At 55.6% G+C, this 23108-nt stretch overlaps 1 protein-coding gene and 1 pseudogene across 2 annotated transcripts in view; one reads left to right on the forward strand and one right to left on the reverse strand.

Annotated features, from left to right (window-relative positions):
- LOC116781450 (class II histocompatibility antigen, B-L beta chain-like) overlaps positions 1-3008 on the forward strand; it is a 144975-nt gene extending 141967 nt beyond the window's left edge. Inside the window, exon 6 of one of the 2 annotated variants that reach the window (XM_032677129.1) lies at positions 2917-3008. In XM_032677129.1, the coding sequence (XP_032533020.1) occupies positions 2917-2993 (77 nt within the window). In that variant the 3' untranslated portion in view covers positions 2994-3008. The remainder of the gene's footprint in view (positions 1-2916) is intronic. The other variant, XM_032677128.1, reaches the window with a different exon arrangement.
- Positions 3009-4471: 1463 nt separating this feature from the next.
- LOC116781428 lies at positions 4472-14512 on the reverse strand (annotated as a pseudogene).
- Between the last annotated feature and the right edge of the window lie 8596 nt (positions 14513-23108).

Consider the following 23108-nt stretch of genomic DNA (forward strand, 5'->3'; position numbering starts at 1 on the left):
TGAGATTGGATCCAGCTGCCCCCAGGCTCCTCTGGGAGCAGGAGTTTAGAAAGCCAGGGAGTCCATTCTGCACCTCGGGACTCCAAGGCAGGACTTCTCCAATCAACTTTGTCTAAGTCTTGAACTCCCCCTGCCACAGGGGGGATGGGGGAAAGGGAGCAGGAAAGGGGAGAAAAGGTGGGAAAAAGGGGGGGCTTTGGCCCCTTCAGCTGAGGGGCCAAAGGGGTGGGACCCCCAAAGGGAGCACAGGGAAGCTGTGGTTTAGTGGGACAATAGGAAAGGGGTGGGAGAGAAGGGAAAAGTGGTGGGCTGAGACCCCCAAAACTGAGTGTGAGGGGTGTTGGGACCCCAAAGTTATTGGGAGGGGGGTGGGAGCCCCAAACTGAGTGCAGGGGGGGTCTGGGGGTCAGGGGGACCATAGGAAAGGGGTGGGAGAGGGGCAGAAAAGGGGGGTGGGACAGCAGGAAGAGGAGTCCCATGGGGGTCCCTCGCTGTCCCCATCACTTGAGCCCTGGAGCAGTTCCCTGCGGCTCTGGGGGGGTTGGATCTGCGCTGGGGGGTCCCCAACCCCCCTGTTCATCCCTGGGGGGCTGATGGGGGGTTCCCCTCCACCCAAGAGCCGGTGCTGCAGTGGCCACAGGGGAAAAGGGGGAAAAGGGGGGTCTGGGGTGGCCCCTGAGCTCCCACCCTGCTGTGGGGGATCACAGCCAGCACGGCTTCCCCAGAGGAAAGGCCTGCTGATCAAACCTGAGTTACTTTATGACAATGTCACCCCCTGGCTGATGAAGGGAAACCAGTTGATGGGATCTTTTTGGGTTTCAGTGAAGCTTCCCACAGTGTCTGTGCCCAGATCCCTCTGGACAAAGTGTCCAGCCCAGAGCTGGATAAACACACCCTGTGCTGGGCGAGCAATGGGCTCCCGGGTCGGGCACAGAGGGTGGCAGTGACTGGGGGGACATCAGATGGGGGTCACTCGGGGGGTTCCCCAGGGCTCCATCTGGGCCCTGTGCTCTCCAACATCTCCATCCATGACTTGGGCACAGCACTGGAAGGGACACGGAGCAAGTTTGCAGATGACCCCAACCTGGGAGGAGCTGCTGAGTCCCTGGAGGGCAGGGAGGGCCTGCAGAGAGACCTGGACAGATCCCAGGGCTGGGAATCACCACCCATGGAAGTTCAACAAGGGGCAGTGCCGGATTCTGCCCCTGGGATGGGGCAACCCCAGATGTGGGGACAGAGTGGGAATGAGAGGCTGGAGAGCAGTGCTGGGAAAGGGCCCTGGGGGTCCTGGGGGGTGCCCACTTGGCCAGGAGTCAGCAGGGCCCTGGCAGCCAGGAGGGACAACCCTGTCCTGGGGGCATCAGGCCCAGCATAGCCGGGCCAGGGAGGGGATTGTCCCGCTCTGCTCTGCCCTGGGGCGGCCTCACCTCAAGAGTGGGGCACTCTGGGGGGACACAATGGAAGGAAGAGATGGAGCCAGTAGACAGTGTCCAAAGGAGGCCACCAGGATGGGGAAGGCTCTGCAGGGGAAGCCAAAGGAGGAGCAGCTCAGGGCACTTGGTGTGTTCAGCTGCACAAGAGGAGACTGAGGGGAGAGCTCATGGCAGTTGCAACTTCCTCAGGAGGGGCAGAGGAGGGGCAGGCCCTGAGCTCTGCTCTGGGGGGACCAAGGACAGCCCCCAGGGAATGGCCTGGAGTTGTGTCAGGGCAGGGTCAGGTTGGATGTTCGAAAGAGGTTCTTCCCCCCCAGGGTGGTTGGCACTGAACAGGCTCCCCAGGGCAGTGGGCACAGCCCCAAGGCTGACAGAGCTCCAGGAGAGTTTGGATGATCCTCTGGGGCACAGGCTGGGACTCTTGGGGATGGGCCTGGGCAGGGCTGAGGGTTGGACTCCATTACCTCCCTGTTCCACCCCAGTTTCCACCCACCCTACACCCCTCTGGAATTGCCTTGTAAGCCACAAAGTGACCCCTGGGGCCAGGCACCAACACCTTTCTTGCTCTGGTCTTCTCTTCACCCCGTGCTTCTGGCACTGTTTCCTGCCCTCTGCAACTGCTCCAAGGCCTAGTCCCATTCTCGTGGATCTGTTTTCTGTCCTTTCTCACTTTCTATCTGTCTCTTCACAGCTGCAAGAACCCTCTCTGTTTTTAGCAAAATTCCTGCCTGTAAAGAATCTTCACAAGAAATGGTAACTCTGCCCTTTCCCTCGAGACCTTCCAAGATCACTAAAATCCACGAGTTCTGTGGTAGCACTGTCCTTTCCAAGTGCTTGGTGAAAAATACAGAAATTCTATGGCTGACAATTTCTAATAAAGTTCCATATTTTACAGCTACACCCAAGGTGGGCCCAGTTGCTCCCAGCCCCCCCCAGGATGGTTCCTTTCCCTCTCAGGGACTCCCAGTCTGAGTCCAGTATGGCCCCAGGCACTTTCAGTTACTCCCTGTAGGATTCCATTTGCCCCTGCATGGTCCCAGTTGCTCCCAGTATGATCCTACTAGGAGTCCAGTCACTCCTAATGATCCCAGGAACTTCCAGACACTTCCAATGGATTCAGTGAATCCAGTCTGATCCCAGTCATCCCCAGTATGGTTGCAGTGCCTCTCACATACTGCCAGTATTATTGCAGTCACTCCCAAGATGACCCCTGTCAGTCCCAGTGTGATCCCAGCATGAGCCCAGCAAGGGCCCAGCTGCTCCCAGGATGATCCCAGTTGCCCCCAGTGTGGTTCCAGTTATGCCCATTCGCCCCTCCTATGGTTCCACTCACTCCCAGACACTCCCAGTATATCCCAGTTGCCCCCAACATGCTCCCAGTTGCCCCAGTTCTGGTCCCGCTGGCTCCAGTCCAGGTCTCGGTGTATCCCGGTGTCCCCCCTGTCCCCCCACCCCGCTCTCACCCCCTTTTCTCTCCCCACAGAGCTCCTGAGCCGCCGGCGGCCGCAGCCCCTCCCCGTGGCCTCGGGTCCAGCCGGGACCCCCCAAACCCTGCCCTGATTTTGGGGGCTTTGGGAGGGCACCTGCCCTTCAACACGGCACCCAGCACACCCCAAAAGGTGCTGGGACACCCCTAAAACACCCACAGCTCCTCAAGGACCCCCCAAACCAACTCAAATCCCCCCCAGGACCCCACCTAACCCCATTGTTGGGGGGACTTTTATGGGCTCTGGTGTTACTGGGAGCCCCCCCGGCTTTGGGAGAGGAGCTCTGGGGTGAGTGGGGGATGGGAAGAGGGGGGTGGGTGGGAAAAGGGGTGTGGAAAGGAGAGAAAAGGGGAGGTGGGACCCCCACACTGAATGGGACAGGAGTGGGACACCCCAAAGGTGGAGGGGGAGGGGGACTGAGGATTGGGGGCTGATGGGAAAGGGGTGGGAGAGGTCAGAAGAGTGAGGAAAAGGGGAGGGTGGGACCCCAAAACTGAGTATGAGAGGGCTGGAGATTGGGGGAATGATGTGTAAGGGGTGAGAGAGGGGGAGAAAAGTGGGGGTTGGGACCCCAAAACTGATCTGGGAAGGGCTGGGGATTGAGGGGACCATGGAAAAGTGGGAGGAACAGGGAGAGGGGTGGAAAAGGGGGGTGGTCTGGAGGGATGGACGGTCCCATGGGGGTCTTTGGGCACTGGGGGGTTGGGAAAGGGGGTGGTCCCCCTGAGCTCCAAACTTCCTCTGGGTGCTGGGGGCTGCTGGATCCAATCTCAGCCTTGCATTGTGCCAACAGCTGAAATTTAGAGCAATTCTAGAGGGGGGACTGAACCACGTTTGTCCCCCAGGCTTTAATGACGGCATTTAAGGATGTACCTCGACCACCCCTTTAAGGGGGGGTTCAACACAGGGGGGGCACAGAAAACAGAGGGTCAGGGCACATTTACCCCACTCTTCAAAGGTCTCTTTGCCTCTTAGTGCCCCAGGGAAGCCCAAACCATGTCAGTCCAGTCTGGGCTCTCGGCTGTTCCCCACACCAACTCTGCTCCAAACACATTCCCAAGGGCAGGGGATTCCATCCCCCTTTTCGGGCACTGCCACTTCCCAGGGACAGGGAAACTCCCTCAGCACAATCTCCCACCACTTATTGCACTGCCCACAAACTGGCAGCACCTTTACAAAGGAATCCCTGCAGCAGCTCACCCAAGAACACTCTTGATCAAGACAAACCCTGACCAGCTCACAAAAGCTCGTAGGCCTCGCTGAGAGGCTCTGGCTACAAAAACACACTTCAAACACAGCAAGAACACCACAAAGCAACCAAAGCACAAACTCTAAACCAAACCAGCAATCTACTAAAACACTGGGAAGTGAAAATAAACTCTAGTTGTGTAAAAGCAAGGAATCAGCATGCAGAACTTTAAATTTCTCACCCCATGAGCCACCTGAAAGGGGAAGGGAAGGCAGGATCAGCCCCTCGGCCCATCCAGCACTTTCAATGCAAATCTTCCTTCCATTTCTCCTTAGCCTTGACTTCTTTTTAGACTATTTTTCCAGGTTTAGGTGGACTTTTGACTTACTTTAGTCACAAAGTTAAATTTGGGGTAGCATGACAGGCATCTATTTATTCTTAAAAGGTAAATAAGAGACGTCAGAAAGGTTCCCTATTCCCACCCTGCAGGATGGTTGTGAAGAAAGGCTGTGGGACCTTCACTGGCCCCATTCCTCAGTACATCCTTTCACACCAGGTGTCTCTCAGGGTTTTTCTTTGGGGAGACCATCAGGACCTTCATGTTATCTGGGAAGTGGAGTCTTCTCTTTCTCATCACATGTGCCAGTCCTTATTCTTCTTCCAGGTTTGAACTCTTGTAGAGAATTGCCTAGCAAGACAGGGACATATGGATATAGCTAAAGCTATGGATGAGCTGTTAGAGTGTAGAACACGGCCTGTCTAGGCCCTTGAGAAGATCTGAGATAACGAGGTTACAATGCCCTTGTACGTGTTAGTTAGCTAGTAAACAGGACACTGTGATTAGCAAAACAAAAAGCAACTGAAAGCCACCTGTGTCAACAAAGGAAGGGAGTAAGAGACAGAATTAACATCTAAGTGTCAACAATGTTAAGGAGTAAGGAATGAAGTCAGCATTTAAGCAGAACCAATGATGAGCTTAGCTTCTGCAATATGTATGGGCTAATTATAAAGTGTATATTAAGCTGTTAGTAGTGATCAATAAACGAAGTTTGCTGATTCTCATATTGAGCGTCTCATTCTTCCCTCGTCACGACAAACTCTATTCCAGCACCAGGTCTCTGCTAAACAGGGGTCACCAGGAATGTTGGTCACCAGGTCTGTGCCCAGCGTGGGTCCCTGTGGATCATCCAACGCGGGTCCTCCGATGGCTGATGGAGTTGGAGCAGCGGCCGAAGCTCTTCCCGCACTCGGGGCACTCGGGGCTTCCCTTACCGGTGGGTTCGTTGGTGGGAGGTCAAGGCAGAGCTCCGGATGAAGCTCTTCCCACACTCCCCACACTTGTGGGGCCTCTCCCTGGTGTGGATGCGACGGTGCCTGCAGAGGGCAGACCTGCTCTTGAAGCTCTTCCCACATTCCCCACATGTGTAGGGCCGTTCCCCAGTGTGAATGTGCAGGTGGGTGAGGAGAGTGGAGCTGTCCCTGAAGCTCTTCCCACATTCCAAGCACTTGTAGGGCCGTTCTCCAGTGTGGATGTGCTGGTGGATGCGGAGGGTGGAGCTCCGAGTGAAGCTCTTCCCACATTCCTCACACCTGTACGGCTGTTCTCTGGTGTGGATGCGACGGTGGTTGCGGAGGTTGGAGCTCTGAGTGAAGCTCTTCCCACACTCCTCACACGTGTAGGGCCGTTCCCCACTGTGGATGTGCTGGTGGCTGAGGAGGTTGGTGCTCCTGCTGAAGCTCTTCCCACATTCCAAGCACCTGAAGGGTTTCTCCCTGCTGGGAGGCTGCTCAGGGACCACCAGCTCGCAGCTCCGCCTCAAGCTCCGGCCGCCTTCCCGGCACACGCTTGTCGCGACGGAAAGCTCTCAGACACCTTAATGTAAGGATCCAGGAACTTCGTTTATTGAAGATTGACAGCAGCTTAATATACACTCTATAATAAGCTCATGAATATTACACGGTTAGGCTCCTTATTGGTACACAGTTAGGTGGTGATATCATCTCAATTGCCTCTCATTGTTTACACAGGTGGCTCGTTAAGGGTCTTTGTTGTGTTAATGCCAAGCTCCTGTTTTTCAGCCCAATTTAGAATGCCCAAGGACATTGCTGCTTTCTCATGGCCCTGCTATCTCAGAGTTCTCACGGGCCTAGCTGGACTTTAGCAGCTCATACATGGCCTTAGCCATGCTCATATGTCCTCGCATTTCTAACCAAATCCTCTACAATTTCCCCCGTTTTTATTTTGGGTCAATAATGCTTTCTTTGTCGTAGCATTTACACGTCTGGTAATACAAGAAAAGGCAACACGAGCTATTACTAAGATTACAATAACTGTCAAATCAATAATAACAATGGGTTATTCAGCAGAAGGCACAGAAGGGGTCAGTAAGCCAATGCTTACTAACCATGACTGCACCAACCCGTCTGAGATCATGCAACAGTTTTCATTTCACATATTTTTTCTTTATCACAAACACAGGGGTAATTAAAGGATTCTGAGATGGTTCAATGTAATCAGCATCAAGCTGCTTTTTGACAAGCTGTTGCAGGGCCAACAGCTGCTCTGTAGGTAGGAGCCATTGCTTAAGTCACACAGGATCTGTATGTTCTAGAAGAAAACTCTGAGCAGTACCTCTTAGTATCACAACTCTAACTCTTAGAATGACTACAGAAGTTTGTCTGTTTGCTTGGACAATTAACAACAAGCTTTGAGCATCACAAAGAGTACAGGTTGCTTCTACAACCCTAAACATTCACTAGTCAAATTATGCAAGCAATAAGTCTGGTATGAAACAAGTAGTAGCCACAAGTAGTGAGGCTATTTTGCTGAGAACACAGCTGCAATGGGTAGGGCATATTTTAAGGAGGAGAGACTAGCTGTTTTACAATGAATATTGCTACCAGCTGTTGCACGGGAGGGGTTTTGAAGACAATATATAAGGACTCTTTAAAAACAACACTTCAGCTCTGGTCACACTGATCAACGTAACTGGTCTGCTCTGGCCTCCAGCCAGGAGGCCTGAAGACACACTATCCACAACGCTGCAGATGTTTTGAGAAGGCACACAGGATGGCCTTGACAGCCTGCAAGGGCCCCTCTGCAACGAGCTGAACAAGCAAGGCAGCAACATCGACAACTCTTGATTTAAATCCTGGAAAACACAGAAAAGCTCAAAACGACCCACACTACTGCCATAGCAGATGCAAATGCAATTATTTGATGGTCTAAGGACTCCACTCTAGCACAATCTTGCATTATCTCTAGCTAGTTATGTAACTAGCAACTTCTATAACTGTCACAAAACTTGTTTCTCTACAGCGTCTTGCAGCTTCTCTACAAATTGTAAGAATGGTTCCCGGGCACCTGGATGCATAGTGGTGCACCCTGCTCCGGGCTCTGCTAACCTTGCAGTCTGCACTAATGTTTGCTGGCTTATGGTTTTACTCGCTCTAAGACTAGTGGTCTCTTGCGCAGCTTGCACAGCTAAGGAACAACAGCAGTGGAAAAACTCCACCTGAGACTTAACTTGTACAAATTTCATACAAGGCTGTAATAGAATACCAAATTTTTGTAAGAATCTCTTATTTAACTTCAGTCTTAACACCTTGTTAAAATCTCGACACCGACGGAAAGTATTTTTAAGTTTACACAGTTACACATTCATGTAGCTTTTCTCTTTCACACAATCTTTTTCCATACACTCTTAGGTGGCCACCTCAGTCATTCATCATTCACACACACATTTTCACGTAGTTATTGGCTGTGCACTTCTTATCAGTTTCATAATTCAAAGGAAATTCATGGCATAGTCGCCCGACAGCAATCTGCAAATCTTGCATAACTCTCCATGTAAAAGACAAATGCAGCAAGAAAGAACAGAATATTATCTTGGAAATTTTCAACCCTTCTTATAGAGCAATGATATTCTGTCATAAAGGCAATAAAACTACTTCTGCAGGGAGTAGAACTATATCCCCTTTTGTCTCATCGTTCCATCTGCAAACCTTCTACCTGCACCCTGCTCCCGGGGGAAACAGCCAAATTTCATGTGAGAGAAGCAAAATGGCAAACTATAGAAAATTCTTAACAGTTTTCTGCAATATATAAAAAGCTAAGCACGGGTGTTGTGTTATTTCTAATCTTACTTCAAGGGATTTTTCGTCAGTCTCTTTTTCTGTCTTTGGAGAAAATGTTTGAGAATGCTATGAACACGCTGCATGCGTAACACTTATTGCTGTAAAAACAGTGTAATCTTATTTGATTTATAAGTTGGGGTATTGTTAATCTTAAATTGTTTTTTCCCTTTTCCCCTTTTCCTGTGTTTTACCGTCTTTGCCCCCCCCCACGCCTCTCATTGCCGAAGGACGAAAGAGGAGGAGGAAGGGTCGGGCTCACTCAGAGAAAATTAGCAGAAGGAACTTAACTTAATCACAGGGTCTGCTTAAGAAAAGACAAAAACATAGGAGAGAGAGAAAACAGCTGTAAACAGGCACGTTTCAGAGAGGGGGTGATTGGTGTAACGAGGAAAAAAAGAGAAATAGCTTTCTCCTCTCCCCCGACCGCACCTTCGAAGCTTTTGCTACCGTTATTAACTCGACACTCTAGGAAGAGGAGCGGCACTAGGGAAAAAATATTCGCTGTAAAGAAGGGGAGGGGAACCTACATCTCTTGGGACCATGGCTGTCAGCAGTGCGGGGGAAACAGAGCCCCCCCCGCCGCTCGCCGCGCCCGGGGCCGCCGGCGTGCACGCGCACGGGCGCACCGCTCCGAGCCGGGGCCGCGCACGGCACCGCGACCACCGCCACTGCCCCGCCGCCCGGCACCGCCCCGGGTTCACTCAGCACGGCGGCGCAGGCACCCAGCGCCGTGGACACAGCCACAAATGCGCGGCGCAGTCCCGCAGCACAGTTCAGATGAAAAGCTGGAAATGTCTTAAGGTGGAACTCAGTCATAGTGCTCGTAAAGTTCATCTCCGGTCCATCAGCAGCACTTTCACGCCGCAGCCGTCGTCTCCGATCGTCCTGGATATGCACTGCCGAGACGCCAGCACCGCGTTCATTTTGCCGGGGCCGCTCGGTTGTCCCCGGCCCCGCTCCGTGATCTCTGGTCCCGCTCCAGCTCCCTTCAACTCCGCTCGACTCCCTTTTTGCACGATTTCTCCGTATGATGGTATCCAGTAGCATTCTAATGTCCTCAAACTGTGCTTTAATGTCTTTTACTGTTCCAGATAACAATCGCCAAGTTGTAAGAAGGGAAGCAGCAACTTTTACTCTCTTAGAGTCAGCAGTAAAGAGCTTATCACTAAGTTCTTTCCAAGTAGAGATAATAAAGGTAGTTACAGCGTTCGCTTCAAATCCCTGGCCCTTACACGAAAGTAGCATCCGTCGCAAAGCCAGTTCGTCTAATTTTTCTCTCTTTTAAGCATCAAAAACTACATTAGGGTCCACAAAGCAACCTTTAGCAACCCTCGTCGCAAGCAATCTTGGTAATTCTTTTTAAAATTTAACTTTTTAACTCCCCGCTTTTCTAAAAAGCATTGGAGCAATGATAAGGCCGCCTGTCTCTACATTACCTAAAAAACGTGTTACCACGCTTCGTGCAGCCCTTTCCACGAAACTCCTTGCGGCTTTGTCGGCGGGCCCCCTTCTTCAGGAGTCGTCCCGGGCGCTGGGTCCAACTAATTTCGTTGCCGGAAGCGCGGAACTCAACTCTTTCGCCGTCCGAAATCCCCAAGAGGGAGGCGTTCGGTAGCGGCAAGTTAGAGCTCTTTTCGCTACGTGGGACGCGGAACTAAACTCTTTCGCCGTCCAAAATCCTCAAAAGGGAGGCGTTCGGCAGCGGCAGGTTTGAGCTCTTTTCGTCCAACCCTTTCGCCTACTTGTGCTGCACAGCAAGACCGACCGAAACACTACGTCCGACCGTGGCTGCGAGAACCCGACTTGGCTCTCGGGAGTCCGACTTGACTCCTAACCCAGGAAATCCGACTTGATTCCCTAGGGACCCCCTCTGGTCCCTGTCCACGGGCGCCATTTGTCGCGACGGGAAACTCCGGACACCTTAATGTAAGAATCCAGGAACTTCGTTTATTGAAGATTGACAGCAGCTTAATATACACTCTATAATAAGCTCATGAATATTACAGGGTTAGGCTCCTTATTGGTACACAGTTAGGTGGTGATATCATCTCAATTGCCTCTCATTGTTTACACAGGTGGCTCGTTAAGGGTCTTTGTTTTGGTAATGCCAAGCTCCTGTTTTTCAGCTCAATTTAGAATGCCCAAGGACATTGCTGCTTTCTCATGGCCCTGCTATCTCAGAGTTCTCACGGGCCTAGTCAGACTTTAGCAGCTCATACATGGCCTTAGCCATGCTCATATGTCCTCGCATTTCTAACCAAATCCTCTACAATTCTGTGGCTCTGTGACTCTGTGATTGTGTCATTCTACGATTCTGTGATTCTTTGATTCTATGATTGTGTGACTCTGATTGTTTGATTGTGTGACTCTGTGACTGTTTCTGTCATTGATTCTGTGATTGTGTGATTGTGTGACTGTGTGATTGTTTGATTCTGTGATTGTGTGACTGTGTTTATGTGATTGGGTGATTGCACGATTGTACGACTCTGTTATTGTGTGACTCTGTGATTGTGTGATTCTGTGATTCTCTGCCGGAGCTCATGGTTCAGTGATTTTACCCTTGAGCTCCTCTGCTCCTCTTCATCACCTGGTTTGTGGATTTGGTGGGGGGATAAATCCTCGTGGAACAGGGAAAATGTGGATCTTCCAGCACCCAGAAGAGAACTGAGCTCTGAGGTGCCTGAGCTGGGAACTGACACTTTGCTGGGTTGGGGCTTCCCAAGGGGATGGGGATGTCCCGGGATCATGGGATGGTTTGGGTGGGAAGGGACCTTCCAAATAACCCAGTGGCACCCCCCACTGTGGGAAAGGACACCTCCCACTATCCCAGGTTGCTCCAACCTGGCCTTGGACACTCCCAGGGATCCAGGGGCAGCCACAGCTTCTCTGGGAATTCCAGCCCAGTCCCTCCCCACCCTCCCAGCCAGGAATTCCTTCCCCATCTCCCATCTCTCCCTGCCCTCTGGCAGTGAGAAGCCATTCCCTGTGTCCTGGCACTCCACCCCTTGTCCCAAGTCCCTCTCCTGCTCTCCTGGAGCCCCTTTAGGCTTTGGAAGGGTCACACCAGAGCTGGGAGGTGACAGGGGATTGTCTGAGTTTTGGGCTTTCAGCAGGATCTCGGATCCCTTGTCCCGTTCAGCAGTGTTGACATTTTCTGCTGGCTGGGTACCTGTGAGGGTTCCTCAGCAGGCAGCCATTGGACAGTGAATGCCCCCCTCCTGCTCCCTGCCTCAGCTTTTAGAGCTGAGCTGACCTCCCATGGTCTGCAATGTCCCTGTGGTCAGCTGGGCTCAGCTGGCCTGCTTGGGTCCCCTCCCAGGCTCTTGCCCTCAGCTAAGGAAGGAATGTCCCAGGGTTGGTGCTGTGCTTGGCTGTGGCAGTTTGAGCCCCATTAGAAATCCAAAATCCAATTTCCAGGCTTTCCCCCACCCCTTCCCACAATTTATCTCAACACCGGAGAGAAACTTTCAGGCCAGAGGCTTCTGTAGGGGAAGGGGAAGTATATACATTTATTTACACAAATAAATACACTGTACAAACTAAAGGCAACTAGATATATATTACATTTCTATCAGTCAGTCCTTTCAAGCCCCTCCTTTTAACTACTTTAGTCCAGGAGCAGCTTTTCAAGGCTGATACGTAACACAGTCTGCTGTGGGAGTGTTCTGGGCTCCTGAACACTCCCCCCTCACCAAGTTCTAGTTGTTTGTTGCAGTCTCTCCTCCTCATGAAGTCCAAGAAGATAGCTTTGAGTCCTTGCTCTTCTGCCGCTGTGGGATTTCTCTCTCTCTGTTTCATACCTGGGTTCATGGGCTGCTGCAGTGTAGTTCAGCTTATCAAGCATCCACGTCCTGGAATGTTGATTTCTCCTCGGGTTTTCACTTGTCTTGCGTTTTAGTTCACGGCAGAGACATCCTCTGGGCCCCCCTCTCTCTCTCTCTGGGGTCCGTCTCCAATTTCGCTTGGGATTCCTTTCCCGAGCCCCGAGCTGATTTATCAGCCCGTCCACTTGGCTCTGCTTTAATGCTGAGCCTCCAAATCCACCCCCCACCAACCTAAATGCAGTGGGGAGGAAAAGCCCCCTAGCCTTGGCCACAGGCACTCGGTTCAGTTCTGCACTGTCCCAAGTGTCCCACAGCTGCAGGGGGGGAAAGAAGGCCTGGCCTCCTCCCTCTTACCTCAGGGGCTGTGAAATTCTTCTTTCACAGCACACACTCCAAATGCTGCCTCTAACTCTGGCCAAAGGCTGAGCTGGGGGGCCGCAGGGCTCCCCTCTCCCCCCCAGAGGGGAAGAGAGGGAGCCCAGCCACCCCCTGGCCTTGTCCACCTACCTGCAGCAGACACCAACAGCAAAACAACCCAGGCAGAACTGCCAACAGCTTCCGGGGCTGTGATAGGTGATTTTGAGCAGAAGTGAACAACGAGGACGGTGATCAGCTCTCCAGGGAACACTGCCCTGGCACCCAATCACCTCTGAGCCCCCCCAGCCTCTCAGGGGGGCCAATTTCAAACTATGACAAGCTCTTCCCGCAGTCGGGGCACTCGGGGTTTCCCTTACTGGTGGGTCTGTTGGTGTCTGGTCAAGGCAGAGCTCTGGATGAAGCTCTTCCCACACTCCCCACATTTGTGGGGCCTCTCCCCGGTGTGGATGCGTCGGTGCCTGTGGAGGGTGGAGTTGTCTCTGAAGCTCTTCCCACAGTCCCTACACGTGTAGGGCCGTTCCCCAGTGTGGATGTGCTGGTGGGTGAGGAGGTCGCTGCTCTGGCTGAAGCTCATCCCACATTCCCTACACGTGTAGGGCCGTTCCCCACTGTGGATGTGCTGGTGGGTGAGGAGGTCGCTGCTCTTGCTGAAGCTCTTCCCACATTCCAAGCACTTGTAGGGCCGTTCCCCGGTGTGGATGCGACGGTGGGTGTGGAGGGTGGAGCTCTGCCTGAAGCTCTTCCCACATTCTCTACACGTGTAGGGCAGTTCCCCAGTGTGGATGAGCTGGTGGCTGAGGAGGTGGGAGCTCTCCCTGAAGCTCTTCCCACATTCCACACACGTGTAGGGCCTTTCCCCACTGTGGATCATCTGGTGTCGGAGCAGGTGGGAGCTCTGCCTGAAGCTCTTCCCACATTCCCCACATGTGTAGGGCCGTTCCCCAGTGTGGATGTGCTGGTGGCTGAGGAGGGTGGTGCTCCTGCTGAAGCTCTTCCCACATTCCAAGCACCTGAAGGGTTTCTCCCTGCTGGGAGACTGCTCAGGGACCACCAGCTCGCAGCTCCCCCTCAAGCTCCGGCCGCCTTCCCGGCACACGCTGGCTCTTTCCTCCTCACAGCCCCCTGGGCTGGCTTTGGAGCCCCTCCTGCGGGGGCATCTCCGGCCCTTTTCCTCCCCGCTGCCTTCCTGCGCCGGGGGAGCCCTTCAAAACGGCCTCTCCCACCAGGCTCTGACGGGGGGATTTGTCCTCCGCGCTCTCCGGCCTCACCTCGGGGCCTGGGGCAGGAAGCAACAAGGACACGCAGGGGATTTGCCTCCGGCCCACAGGGAAGCCCAAGGACATCCCCCCAACTCCGGCCCCGGCAGGACGGTCACAAAAGACCCACCCAAAGGGGCACTGACTTCCTCCTCACCTGCCTGGGGGGCCCAAGGCATCTTCCTCTTCCTCGCAGCCTCCTCCTCCATCCGCCCAAGCTTTAGGAAGCAGAAATCCTGATGGGGGGGGGGAAACAAGGGGGGAGCACACTGCTCTGGGGGTTCCTCCTACCAAGTCCAGCTCTAGAACTCACCGGGCATCTTGTGCCCATAAAAACTTCCAAAACACCAAGATTTACCCCAAAAAAACAGAAAACAGCAACATTTGGGAAAAAAAACACAACACCAAAACTCCTCTCAAATCTGCAAAAGATCAAGAGTCAGCAAAAAAATACTCCAAAATACGAACATTCAGCTCAAAAAAGCCCTCCCAGAAGTCCCCCCTCTCTGCACCTTTACCTTCTGGGCTCTCCCCTCTCTGGGCTGCTGGGGGTCCCTCTTAGGGATGCCGGGGCTTTTGGGGATCCCAGGGGTCCCTTCTCCCCTCACTCTCTTGCTTCAGGGGGCCGGGTTCCCAGACATTCCCCCTCTCCGCCTTCTCCACTTTCTTGGCCCGGGGATCCCAGGGGTCCCCACTGCCCAGGCTCCCCCTTCTCCGGGACCCCCCTTGCAGCCTCCCGGGGCTCCCGGGGCTCCTCCCTCTCCCTGCTCCCCCCTCCAGCCTGCCGGGGGTCCCCCAGCTCCGCCATCGCCCCGCTCCGCTCTCCACACTCCGGGGCTCCCGCCCTTCCTCCCCCCACCCCCGGCTCTCCCGAGGGCTCCCCAAACCCGCTGCCTCGGCTCCCTCCGGCTCCCCCGCACCAGCCCCCCCCGCCCACACCGGCCTCACAATGGAGCCGCCGGGGCCTGACCCACCAACACCAACCCCCAACAAGGGGGGGACCCGCAGCCCCCCGACCACCCACGGGGCTCTGCCCACAACCCACCCCGACACCGCCCCAAAACACCCACCGGCCACCCCCAACAGCCCCCCGGCACACAGCCCCGCACAAGGGCCGCCTGGGCCCGACACAACAAAACGCCCCCACAGCCGGGGGGACACCAGACGCTGCCCCGGGACAACGAGAGCAGGGAGCGGATCGGGCCCCGCACACGTGGCCGGGCTCTTGCTTCAGCCGCCCGGGATCGGCAACCAACAGCACGGCCCCGACCGCCGGCTCGGCACAGCCAGCCCGGGGGTGTCCCCTCTCCAGGGCCCCCCTCTCCACACATCAAGGCATGGGGACACCAAGGGACCCCCAAGGGAACCCCTTGCCCGCTCTCCCACCTCCCCTTAGCCCCCCTCGCCCACCCCTTGCCCACCGGCCCCCCAAACCCCGGCTCCCCCCAGCTCCCTTTGGGGCTCACCCACCGCCCCCCGCGCTCCCTTTGGGGGTCCTACCCCCCGTTTCCCTCCCTTTCCCCCCTTGCCCATCGGCTCGTCCCCCTCCCCCCGCTCACCCGAGAGCTCCGCGGCCGCAGCGCTGCAGCAGGAGAAGGAGGGGCGGCAGGAAGGGCAGGGAGAAAGGCGGAGCGGGAACAGCAACAGGATCGTCCCCCCCGCCCCATCTCGCGGGGGATCGGGAAGGGGGAGCTCGTCCTAAATATCTTGGTGGGGGTTTTGGTGTTTGTTTCTTTTTCGGGGGGGGGGGGTGGTTAGGGGGGAGAATGTTTGGATCTTACAGGACTCCAAAGCTGAGCCGCAAATGCCCCTTAGAGGGATTTTGGGGGTCCCCGGTGGGTGTTTTGCGGCGGTGGCGGGATGGGTTGGCGACAGAGCCACGGAAGTTCAACAAGGGGCAGTGCCGGATTCTGCCCCTGGGATGGGGCAACCCCTGATGTGGGGACAGAGTGGGAATGAGAGGCTGGAGAGCAGTGCTGGGAAAGGGCCCTGGGGGTCCTGGGGGGTGCCCACTTGGCCAGGAGTCAGCAGGGCTCTGGCAGCCAGGAGGGACAACCCTGTCCTGGGGGCATCAGGCCCAGCATGGCCGGGCCAGGGAGGGGATTGTCCCACTCTGCTCTGCCCTGGGGCGGCCTCACCTCAATAGTGGGGCACTCTGGGGGGACACAACGGAAGGAAGAGATGGAGCCAGTAGAGAGTGTCCAAAGGAGGCCACCAGGATGGGGAAGGCTCTGCAGGGGAAGCCAAAGGAGGAGCAGCTCAGGGCACTTGGTGTGTTCAGCTGCACAAGAGGAGACTGAGGGGAGACCTCAGGGCAGTTCCAAGTTCCTCAGGAGGGGTAGAGGAGGGGCAGGTCCTGAGCTCTGCTCTGGGGGGACCAGGGACAGCCCCCAGGGAATGGCCTGGAGTTGTGTCAGGGCAGGGTCAGGTTGGATGTTCAAAAGAGGTTCTTCCCCCCCAGGGTGGTTGGCACTGAACAGGCTCCCCAGGGCAGTGGGCACAGCCCCAAGGCTGACAGAGCTCCAGGAGAGTTTGGATGATCCTCTGGGGCACAGGCTGGGACTTTTGGGGATGGGCCTGGGCAGGGCTGAGGGTTGGACTTGATGATCCCCCTGGGGTCCCTTCCAACTCGCACATTCTTTCATTCTGGGGTTCTGTAACACCCCACCTTTGCCTGCTTTGCTGCTTCTGTGAACCACGAGTTCCTTCCTTGATTGTTTCTTTCCTTCCCTTGGCTGGTTTCTGTCCATTGCAGTTGGTTACAGAGATCTTTTCTAGGGCACATTCTGGACAACCACTGCTGGTTCAGTTCTGTCTCAGAGCCCGAGATCAGCCTTATGGAGCCAAAGGAACCCTGGGACACTGCGGGACCTCATGGGATCAAGGGACCATCGTGACACTGTCACTGTCCTTGGGAAGGAAAGCCCCCAGCCCCAGTGTTTCAGGGGCAGGTGACAGGGTGCCCAGGGAAGGCAAAGGCCAGCAACAGGTTCCTGTGCTGGCCCCTTTTGGGTGGGAGCAATCCCTGACAGAGTCAGGTTGGCAGGTGGCATCTAAGGTTTGGAGGTGGCTCCCGGGGGGGATGACAGTCCCTTTCCTTGGGAAGGACAGCACCCAGCCCCAGTGCTGGGGGGCAGAGGAAAGGTTTCCCAGGGCAGGCAAAGGCCAGTAGCAGCTTTCTGTCCTGCCCCTTTTAGCATGGCAGCAATCCCCAGACAGATCCAATTCGGGAAGTGCTATCCAAATTTTGGAGCTGGGCTCCTGGAAATGATGGCAGTCCATGTTTTTTCCAAGGACAGCATTTGGCCCCCATGCTGGCAGTGCAAGTGAGTGAGTGCTGAGGGTGTTGCCAAATGCTCTGACATTGTTGGGATCAATCAAACCCTCTAACAGGGTGGGTTTAGTGTGACAAAGCAAGGCATTACTCTTTGCTGGTTGTGTATGTGACCAACAACAATGCTGCCTTCACACAGCCAGCCTCATCCATTGGGAGAGGCCTGTGCCGAGGGCAGAGCTGGAGAGCCCCTGTGCTGCTCCAGGCCTGCAGAGCTGCCTCTTTGCCTGCAGCCCTTGCCAGCTGGGAGCGGGCAGGCCTGCGGGCTCCCTGCCTGCTCTCCAGCCTCTGCCGTGCCTCGGGCGCTCCAGCCCCGGCCCACTGGGGCTCCGCTGGCCTCGCTCCGTGGTGCCCGTGTCTCCTGCCCCTGGGCAGCCCCAGCCCACCCCGCTGGGCCATGGGCTGCCTTTGCCCACAGCCGGGAGCTTGGAGAGCCTGGGGGGAAAGCTTCTGCCAGGGGGGTCCTTCCCAGGCCTCCCGTCAAACGAGGCGGGGTCTCTCCTGAGAGCAGGAATTCTCCCTTGCTCGGCAATTTTCCAGGGGCCTTTGCAGTGGAAGTTTCTGGCAGGGGAGTTACAAAATCGGGAAGTTTCTGAATGCTTTTCAGTTGGGGTAGTTGTCACATAAGTGTCCAGGTTTTGGAGAAGAGATGCTGAACAAGGGCCCTCTGTATCCAGCTGTAAATACTCTGCTCAACAGACAAGGTCAAGTAAAGTTCAAGCTCCAAACCAGCACCAGAGACCACCAAGAGGCCACCAGAAGACCCCCAGTGACCAAATAAGGACTTTGGAAGGACTTCAGAAGGACCTCCCCGAGCTGATTCCCATGGGTGTGATCTTTCTGAGGGAAGGAGTGAATATGTAAGACATTTGCTGGATGTGTAAAATTGTGAGTAAATCTCAGCTGCCCTGGGGGAGAATGGGGCACACTCGTGGTTGGGGGGAAGATCCTCCCATGGGTGAGGGGCTGATAACAAAGAATGGCTGCCCACTATTGCTCCCAAATTGAGCCTTGGGGGTTTCTTTTCTGCCCATTTACGGTCCCACCTTGAGGAGACAAGTGCCCCTTGCAGCCCTGGGGCCTCATTGCCTCCTTGTCCCTGCTCAGCAGCCTGGGAGGTTGTCACAGGTTTACTTGTTCAAAAAAACCCAGGCAGGGAATCTTTCTTTGCCCTGGATTGCTGTAAGGGGGGGATGTTGAACGGGGGAGGGGAGTTTTTGCCTTGGGTGATTGACCCACACAAAAGAACCAACCAGCAGATCCACATTCCAGGCTGAAGGCCCTTCAATAGCTGTGGGGGTTGAGGAGGTTTTTATTTTACTCTCTTCTTGGAAACAGGAGGCACTGCCTGGACAATGCCATTTGCCCCCTGCATGGTCCCAGTTTCTCCCAGGATGATCCCACTATGTGTCCAGTCACCCCCAGTATGATCCCAGGAACTTCCAGACACTTCCAGTATGAATCCAGTTTGATCCCAGTCATCCCCAGTATGGTTGCAGTCCCTCTCACATACTCCCAGGAGTATTGCAGTCACTCCCAGTATGGTCCCAGTATGAGCCCAGCAGGGGCCCAGCTGCTCCCACTCTGATCCCAGTTGCTCCCAGGGTGGTTGCTCCAGGATGGATCAGGAATGGGGACCCCTCTGTGCCCCCCCTTGTGTCACCCTGTTCTGGGGGAGCTCTGGGGGGACATCTGCACCCCAACACGGCATCCAACGCGTCCCAAAGTGTGCTGGGACCCCCTTAAACCACCCCATAGACCCCCAAGGAATTCCCAAACCCACTCAGAGCCCACCCAGGACCCCACCTAACCCCTTTTTTGGGGGGACATTTATGGGCACTGGTGTTACTGGGAGCACCCCCCGCTGAAGGCGAGGAGTTCTCGGGTGAGAGGGGGTGTTGGGAAGACGGGGATCAGTGCGTCAGGGGGGATAAAAGGGGTGGTGGGACCCCAAACTGAGTGGGAGGAGAGTGGAACCCCCCAAAAGTGGAGGGGGAGGGGGAATGAGGATTGGGGGATGATGGGAAAGGGGTGGGAGAGGTCAGAAGAGTGGGGAAAAGGGGAGGGTAGGACCACCAAACTGAGCATGAGGAGGCTGGGGATTGAAGGAATGATGTGCAAGGGGTGGGAGAGGGGAGAAAAGTGGGGGTTGGGACCCCAAAAGTGATCCTGGTCAGGCAGGGAATTGAGGGGAACCATGGAAAAATCCTCATCAGAGAGAAAACTGGGTGACCTGAGTCCTGGATGCTTTGAGGAAAGAGATCTGAACATATCTTGACTAATGGAGGGGGGTGACTTTTTTATTCTTGACCTTTCCAGTTCTCCATTTGGGGGCAGGATGTCCTCTGGGCCCATGTTTTGTTCCCTCTGCAGTGAGTGCAGCCTCAGAGGGCTGAGCCCTCTCTGGCTGGGCTTGGCCTCTCCTGGAGAGACTCAGGCCTGGCTGGGCTGCCCCAGGCAGATGCTGCAGGAAGAAGAGCTCAGGCTCTGGCTCTGGTGTCCCTGGGGCTCAGCCTGTGCCCCATTGCTGGGCAGGGGCTGAGCCCCACCTCTGCCTGGGGGCCTTGGCCAAAGGGCTGCCAAGGAAGAGGCCCAGCAGCCTTGGGGTCTGCCCAGCTTTCCTCCTCCCTGGGGACTCTCAGTCCCCGCCTGACACCATCTGGGCCCAAGGCCTTGCTGGTTTCGGGCTCACGGCCCGCCGGCACCATCCCAGCGGCCTGACCCCCCTCCTTCCCCTCTCTCCAGCCTCTCCTGCCTTTTCTGCCAAGGGGCCATCCAAGGAAAAGCCCGCTTCTCACCAATGGCACCTGTGGCACGGCTGCAAGGCTCCAGTGGGCCAGGCAAGAGCAGGAGCACCGAGAGCCTGAGGAGCCAGGAGATGCCCTGGCTGGGCATGATGCTGCTGCGGGACGAGCTGACACCTCTGCACGGTCTCTGCCCGTCCCTGCCAGCCGACTTCTGCCCAGGCTCTGGGCACGGGGACGCAGCGCTGACACTTTTCAGCCCCCGCGCTGTTCCACAGAGGCTGTGATGTCACAAGGCCCTTGCCTGGCAGCCAGGAGATGGGCAAGGCAAGGCAAGGACGCAGCCTCTGAGCCACCAGCACCCTGTCCCCAAAGGCTGGGCTGCCACAGAAGCCCAGAGTCCCTGAGCTTGGCAGACACTTGGGAGATCAACCGGCGTCCAGCCTACGCCCCATCCCCAGCACGTCAAGCAGAGCACAGCACTCAGGGCCATGGCCAGTCTTTGCTTAAACACCTCCAGGGACGGTGACTCCACCACCTCCCTGCGCAGTCCATTTCAATACCTAATCCCTCTTTCTCTCCAAAAAGTCCTGCTCCTGTCCCTGACAAACAGCCCCTCACAGGCAGGTCTTCGTGTCCTCTTGTCCTATGGCCTGTTGCCTCGGAGAAGGGGCTGACCCCCACCTGGCTCCAGCCTCCTGTCAGCAAGTTGTGGACAGGGAGAAGGTCAGCCCCGAGCCTCCTCTTCTCCAGGTTGGAGAAGCCCAGCTCCCTCAGCTGCTCCTCACAGCACATGCACTGCAGACCCTTGCCCAGCTCCATTGCCCTGCTCTCCACCCACTGCAGCCCCTCAAGCTTCTCCCTCAATTGAGGGGCCCAGAGCTGGACACAGCACTCCAGCTGTGGCCTCACCAGTGCCCAGTCCAGCAGAAGCATCCCTGCCCTGCTCCTGCTGCCACACTCTTTCTGATCCAGGCCAGCCTGCCCTTGGCCTTCTTGCCCACCCGGCCACCCGCTGGCTTAGGTTCAGCCTCTGTCCACCAGCACCCCCAGGGCTCTCCCACGGGGACCCTTTTGCAGCTCCTCTGCCCCCAGCCTGGAGCTGCAGGGGGTTATTGTGGCCAGAGGCCCCAAAGGCCCCAAAGGCACTCTTGAACCTCATGCCCACGGGCTCGGCCCAGAGCTCCAGCCTGTCCAGGTCCCTCTGCACAGCCTTCCTACCCTCCAGCACATCCACACTGCAAGCCAGCTTGGGGTCCTCTGCCACTTTGCTCATGGAAGACTCAATGCCCTCCTGCACATCCCCACCAAAAATAGGCAACAGGACTGGGCCCGTTCCCCAACGAGTTCTAGTGCTTGACAAAGGAGCCCAGCCAGCAGTGGGGAGAAACTGCTGGCAGGAGATTGAATGGGGGCAATAGCCAATGGGGGATGGACAAGTTCTGGGCCATGGCCATTTGTTAGAAAAACAAAGTCAAAGTTGAAGGCCTGCCATATTTCAGTGGTCAGAGACCTGGAGAGAAATCTCTTTTGGAGACCTGGACACCAAGAAGGCAGAATTTCTAAACCACAAAGACCCTGAGAGAAAGCAGAGACGAAGACAAAACTAACAGACAGTTCCTGAGGCTCTCCCTATCTAGGGAAAAGACAAGAAAAGGACAACAATTGTGGACTAAGTCTCATGCCAAGTGAGAAATCAAGAGCCAATGGAAGAGAGAAGAAGAATTCCTGCAGAGAACTGGTAAGCCAATGGACAGGAATTCTTTTGCTCAAATGTCAAAAGAGTTACAAGTTTTGAGAACTGATGTCCAGGTGTTAGAGAGCAATTGCTGTGTCCCTTCAGTGCTGAATGAAGTAGGGTCACCTCTGGAAGCCAACCAACTGCTGCGAGATTTTATTGCCCGGCTTTGGCTGACAGTTTCTGGGGACCCAGATGAGACAAAGCAGCGCCGACAGGGCAGAGCAGAGGAATCGTTGGCCCTGCAGCGTGTAGCAAAGGAGTTTGGGGGAGATCTTCCAGTTCCCTGGTCTGGAGAGTTCAGCACGCCTTCTCTTGTGGGAAAAAGAACAGGCCATGAATTTTGGGTCCTTGATTTGAAGGCCTTTGGCCTGCACAGAAGGCACAGCAATGGGAAGGAGGCAGCGTGCGGCTGAGAGGTTTCTGTCCTGGTTTGTGGGCTTGGGTGAGATTGGGCCAGAATTACGGGACGCCTGTAAACTCTGGGCTTTGGGAAAGGTTGGGGAGGGTTGGCAAAGGTGTTCAAAGGGTGGTTTTGCCTGAGGTGTTAAACATGGGAGCGGGTCTATCTTGCCAATTGCCAAGAGAAGAGATCCCAGAAAGCTCCCCTGCAGGTTGTGTTTTAAGGAACAGAAGAAGAGCCTGAGGGTAAGGGGTTTCTTTGCTGGAGGGCAGGGCTGTCCTTGGCTTGCAGGAGCCCTGCGCTGAAATTGCCAGTCTGACTGGCCAAAGCGAACAGAGCTGAAGATTCCTGCCAGACAAAAAGGGCCAGGACAGAAAGCTCTTGCTGCCCATGCAGTGCCCAGGGTGGCCCCCCTGGGGCATGTGAAACCCGAAGGTTGCAGGCTTTCTTTGCTGGGGGAAAGGCCGGGACATCCCCAAGAGTCCCGTGGCAGACGGGTGGGGCTGCACTGTGGGGGTGTGAGGGGTTGGTTCTTTGGTTGCCAGGGGCTATTCCAGAATGGAGAGGACAGGCTGTGACATCCCAAAGGGGCCCATGGCACACGGGTGGGGCTGCATTCTGACCTTGTGGGGGGTTGGTTCTTTGGTTGCCAGGGGCTATTCCGGAATGGAGAGGACAGGTCGTGACATCACAATGGGGCCCATGGCACATGGGTTGGGCTGCACTGGGGGCTGTGAGACATTGGTGTTTTGGTTTCCAGCAGCCATTCTGGAATGGAGGGGACAGGCCGTGACATCCCAAGAGGGCCCATGGCACATGGGTGGGGCTTCACTTTGGGGTTGTAGGGCGTTGGTTCTTTGGTTGCCAGGGCCCATTGCGGAATGGAGAGGATAGGCTGTGACACCACAAAGGAGCCCTTGGCACACGGATGGGCTTGAACTGTCACCTGGTGGGGGATTGGTTCTTTGGTTTCCAGAGGCTATTGCAGAATGGAGAGGATAGGCCAGAATGGAGAGGACAACAAAAGGGCCCAAAGCACATGGGTTGGTCTGCACTATGGTGTGGGCTGTTGGCTCTTTGGTTGCCAGGGCCCGTTCTGGAATGGAGAGGACAGGCTGTGACAAGAAGTGCCTGTCAGAAGGGACGCACAAGAATCTTCTGTGGGCATATTCTCTGCTCTGCCCT

The sequence above is a fragment of the Chiroxiphia lanceolata genome, assembly GCF_009829145.1.
Source record: "Chiroxiphia lanceolata isolate bChiLan1 chromosome W unlocalized genomic scaffold, bChiLan1.pri scaffold_46_arrow_ctg1, whole genome shotgun sequence".
Lineage (NCBI taxonomy): Eukaryota > Metazoa > Chordata > Aves > Passeriformes > Pipridae > Chiroxiphia > Chiroxiphia lanceolata.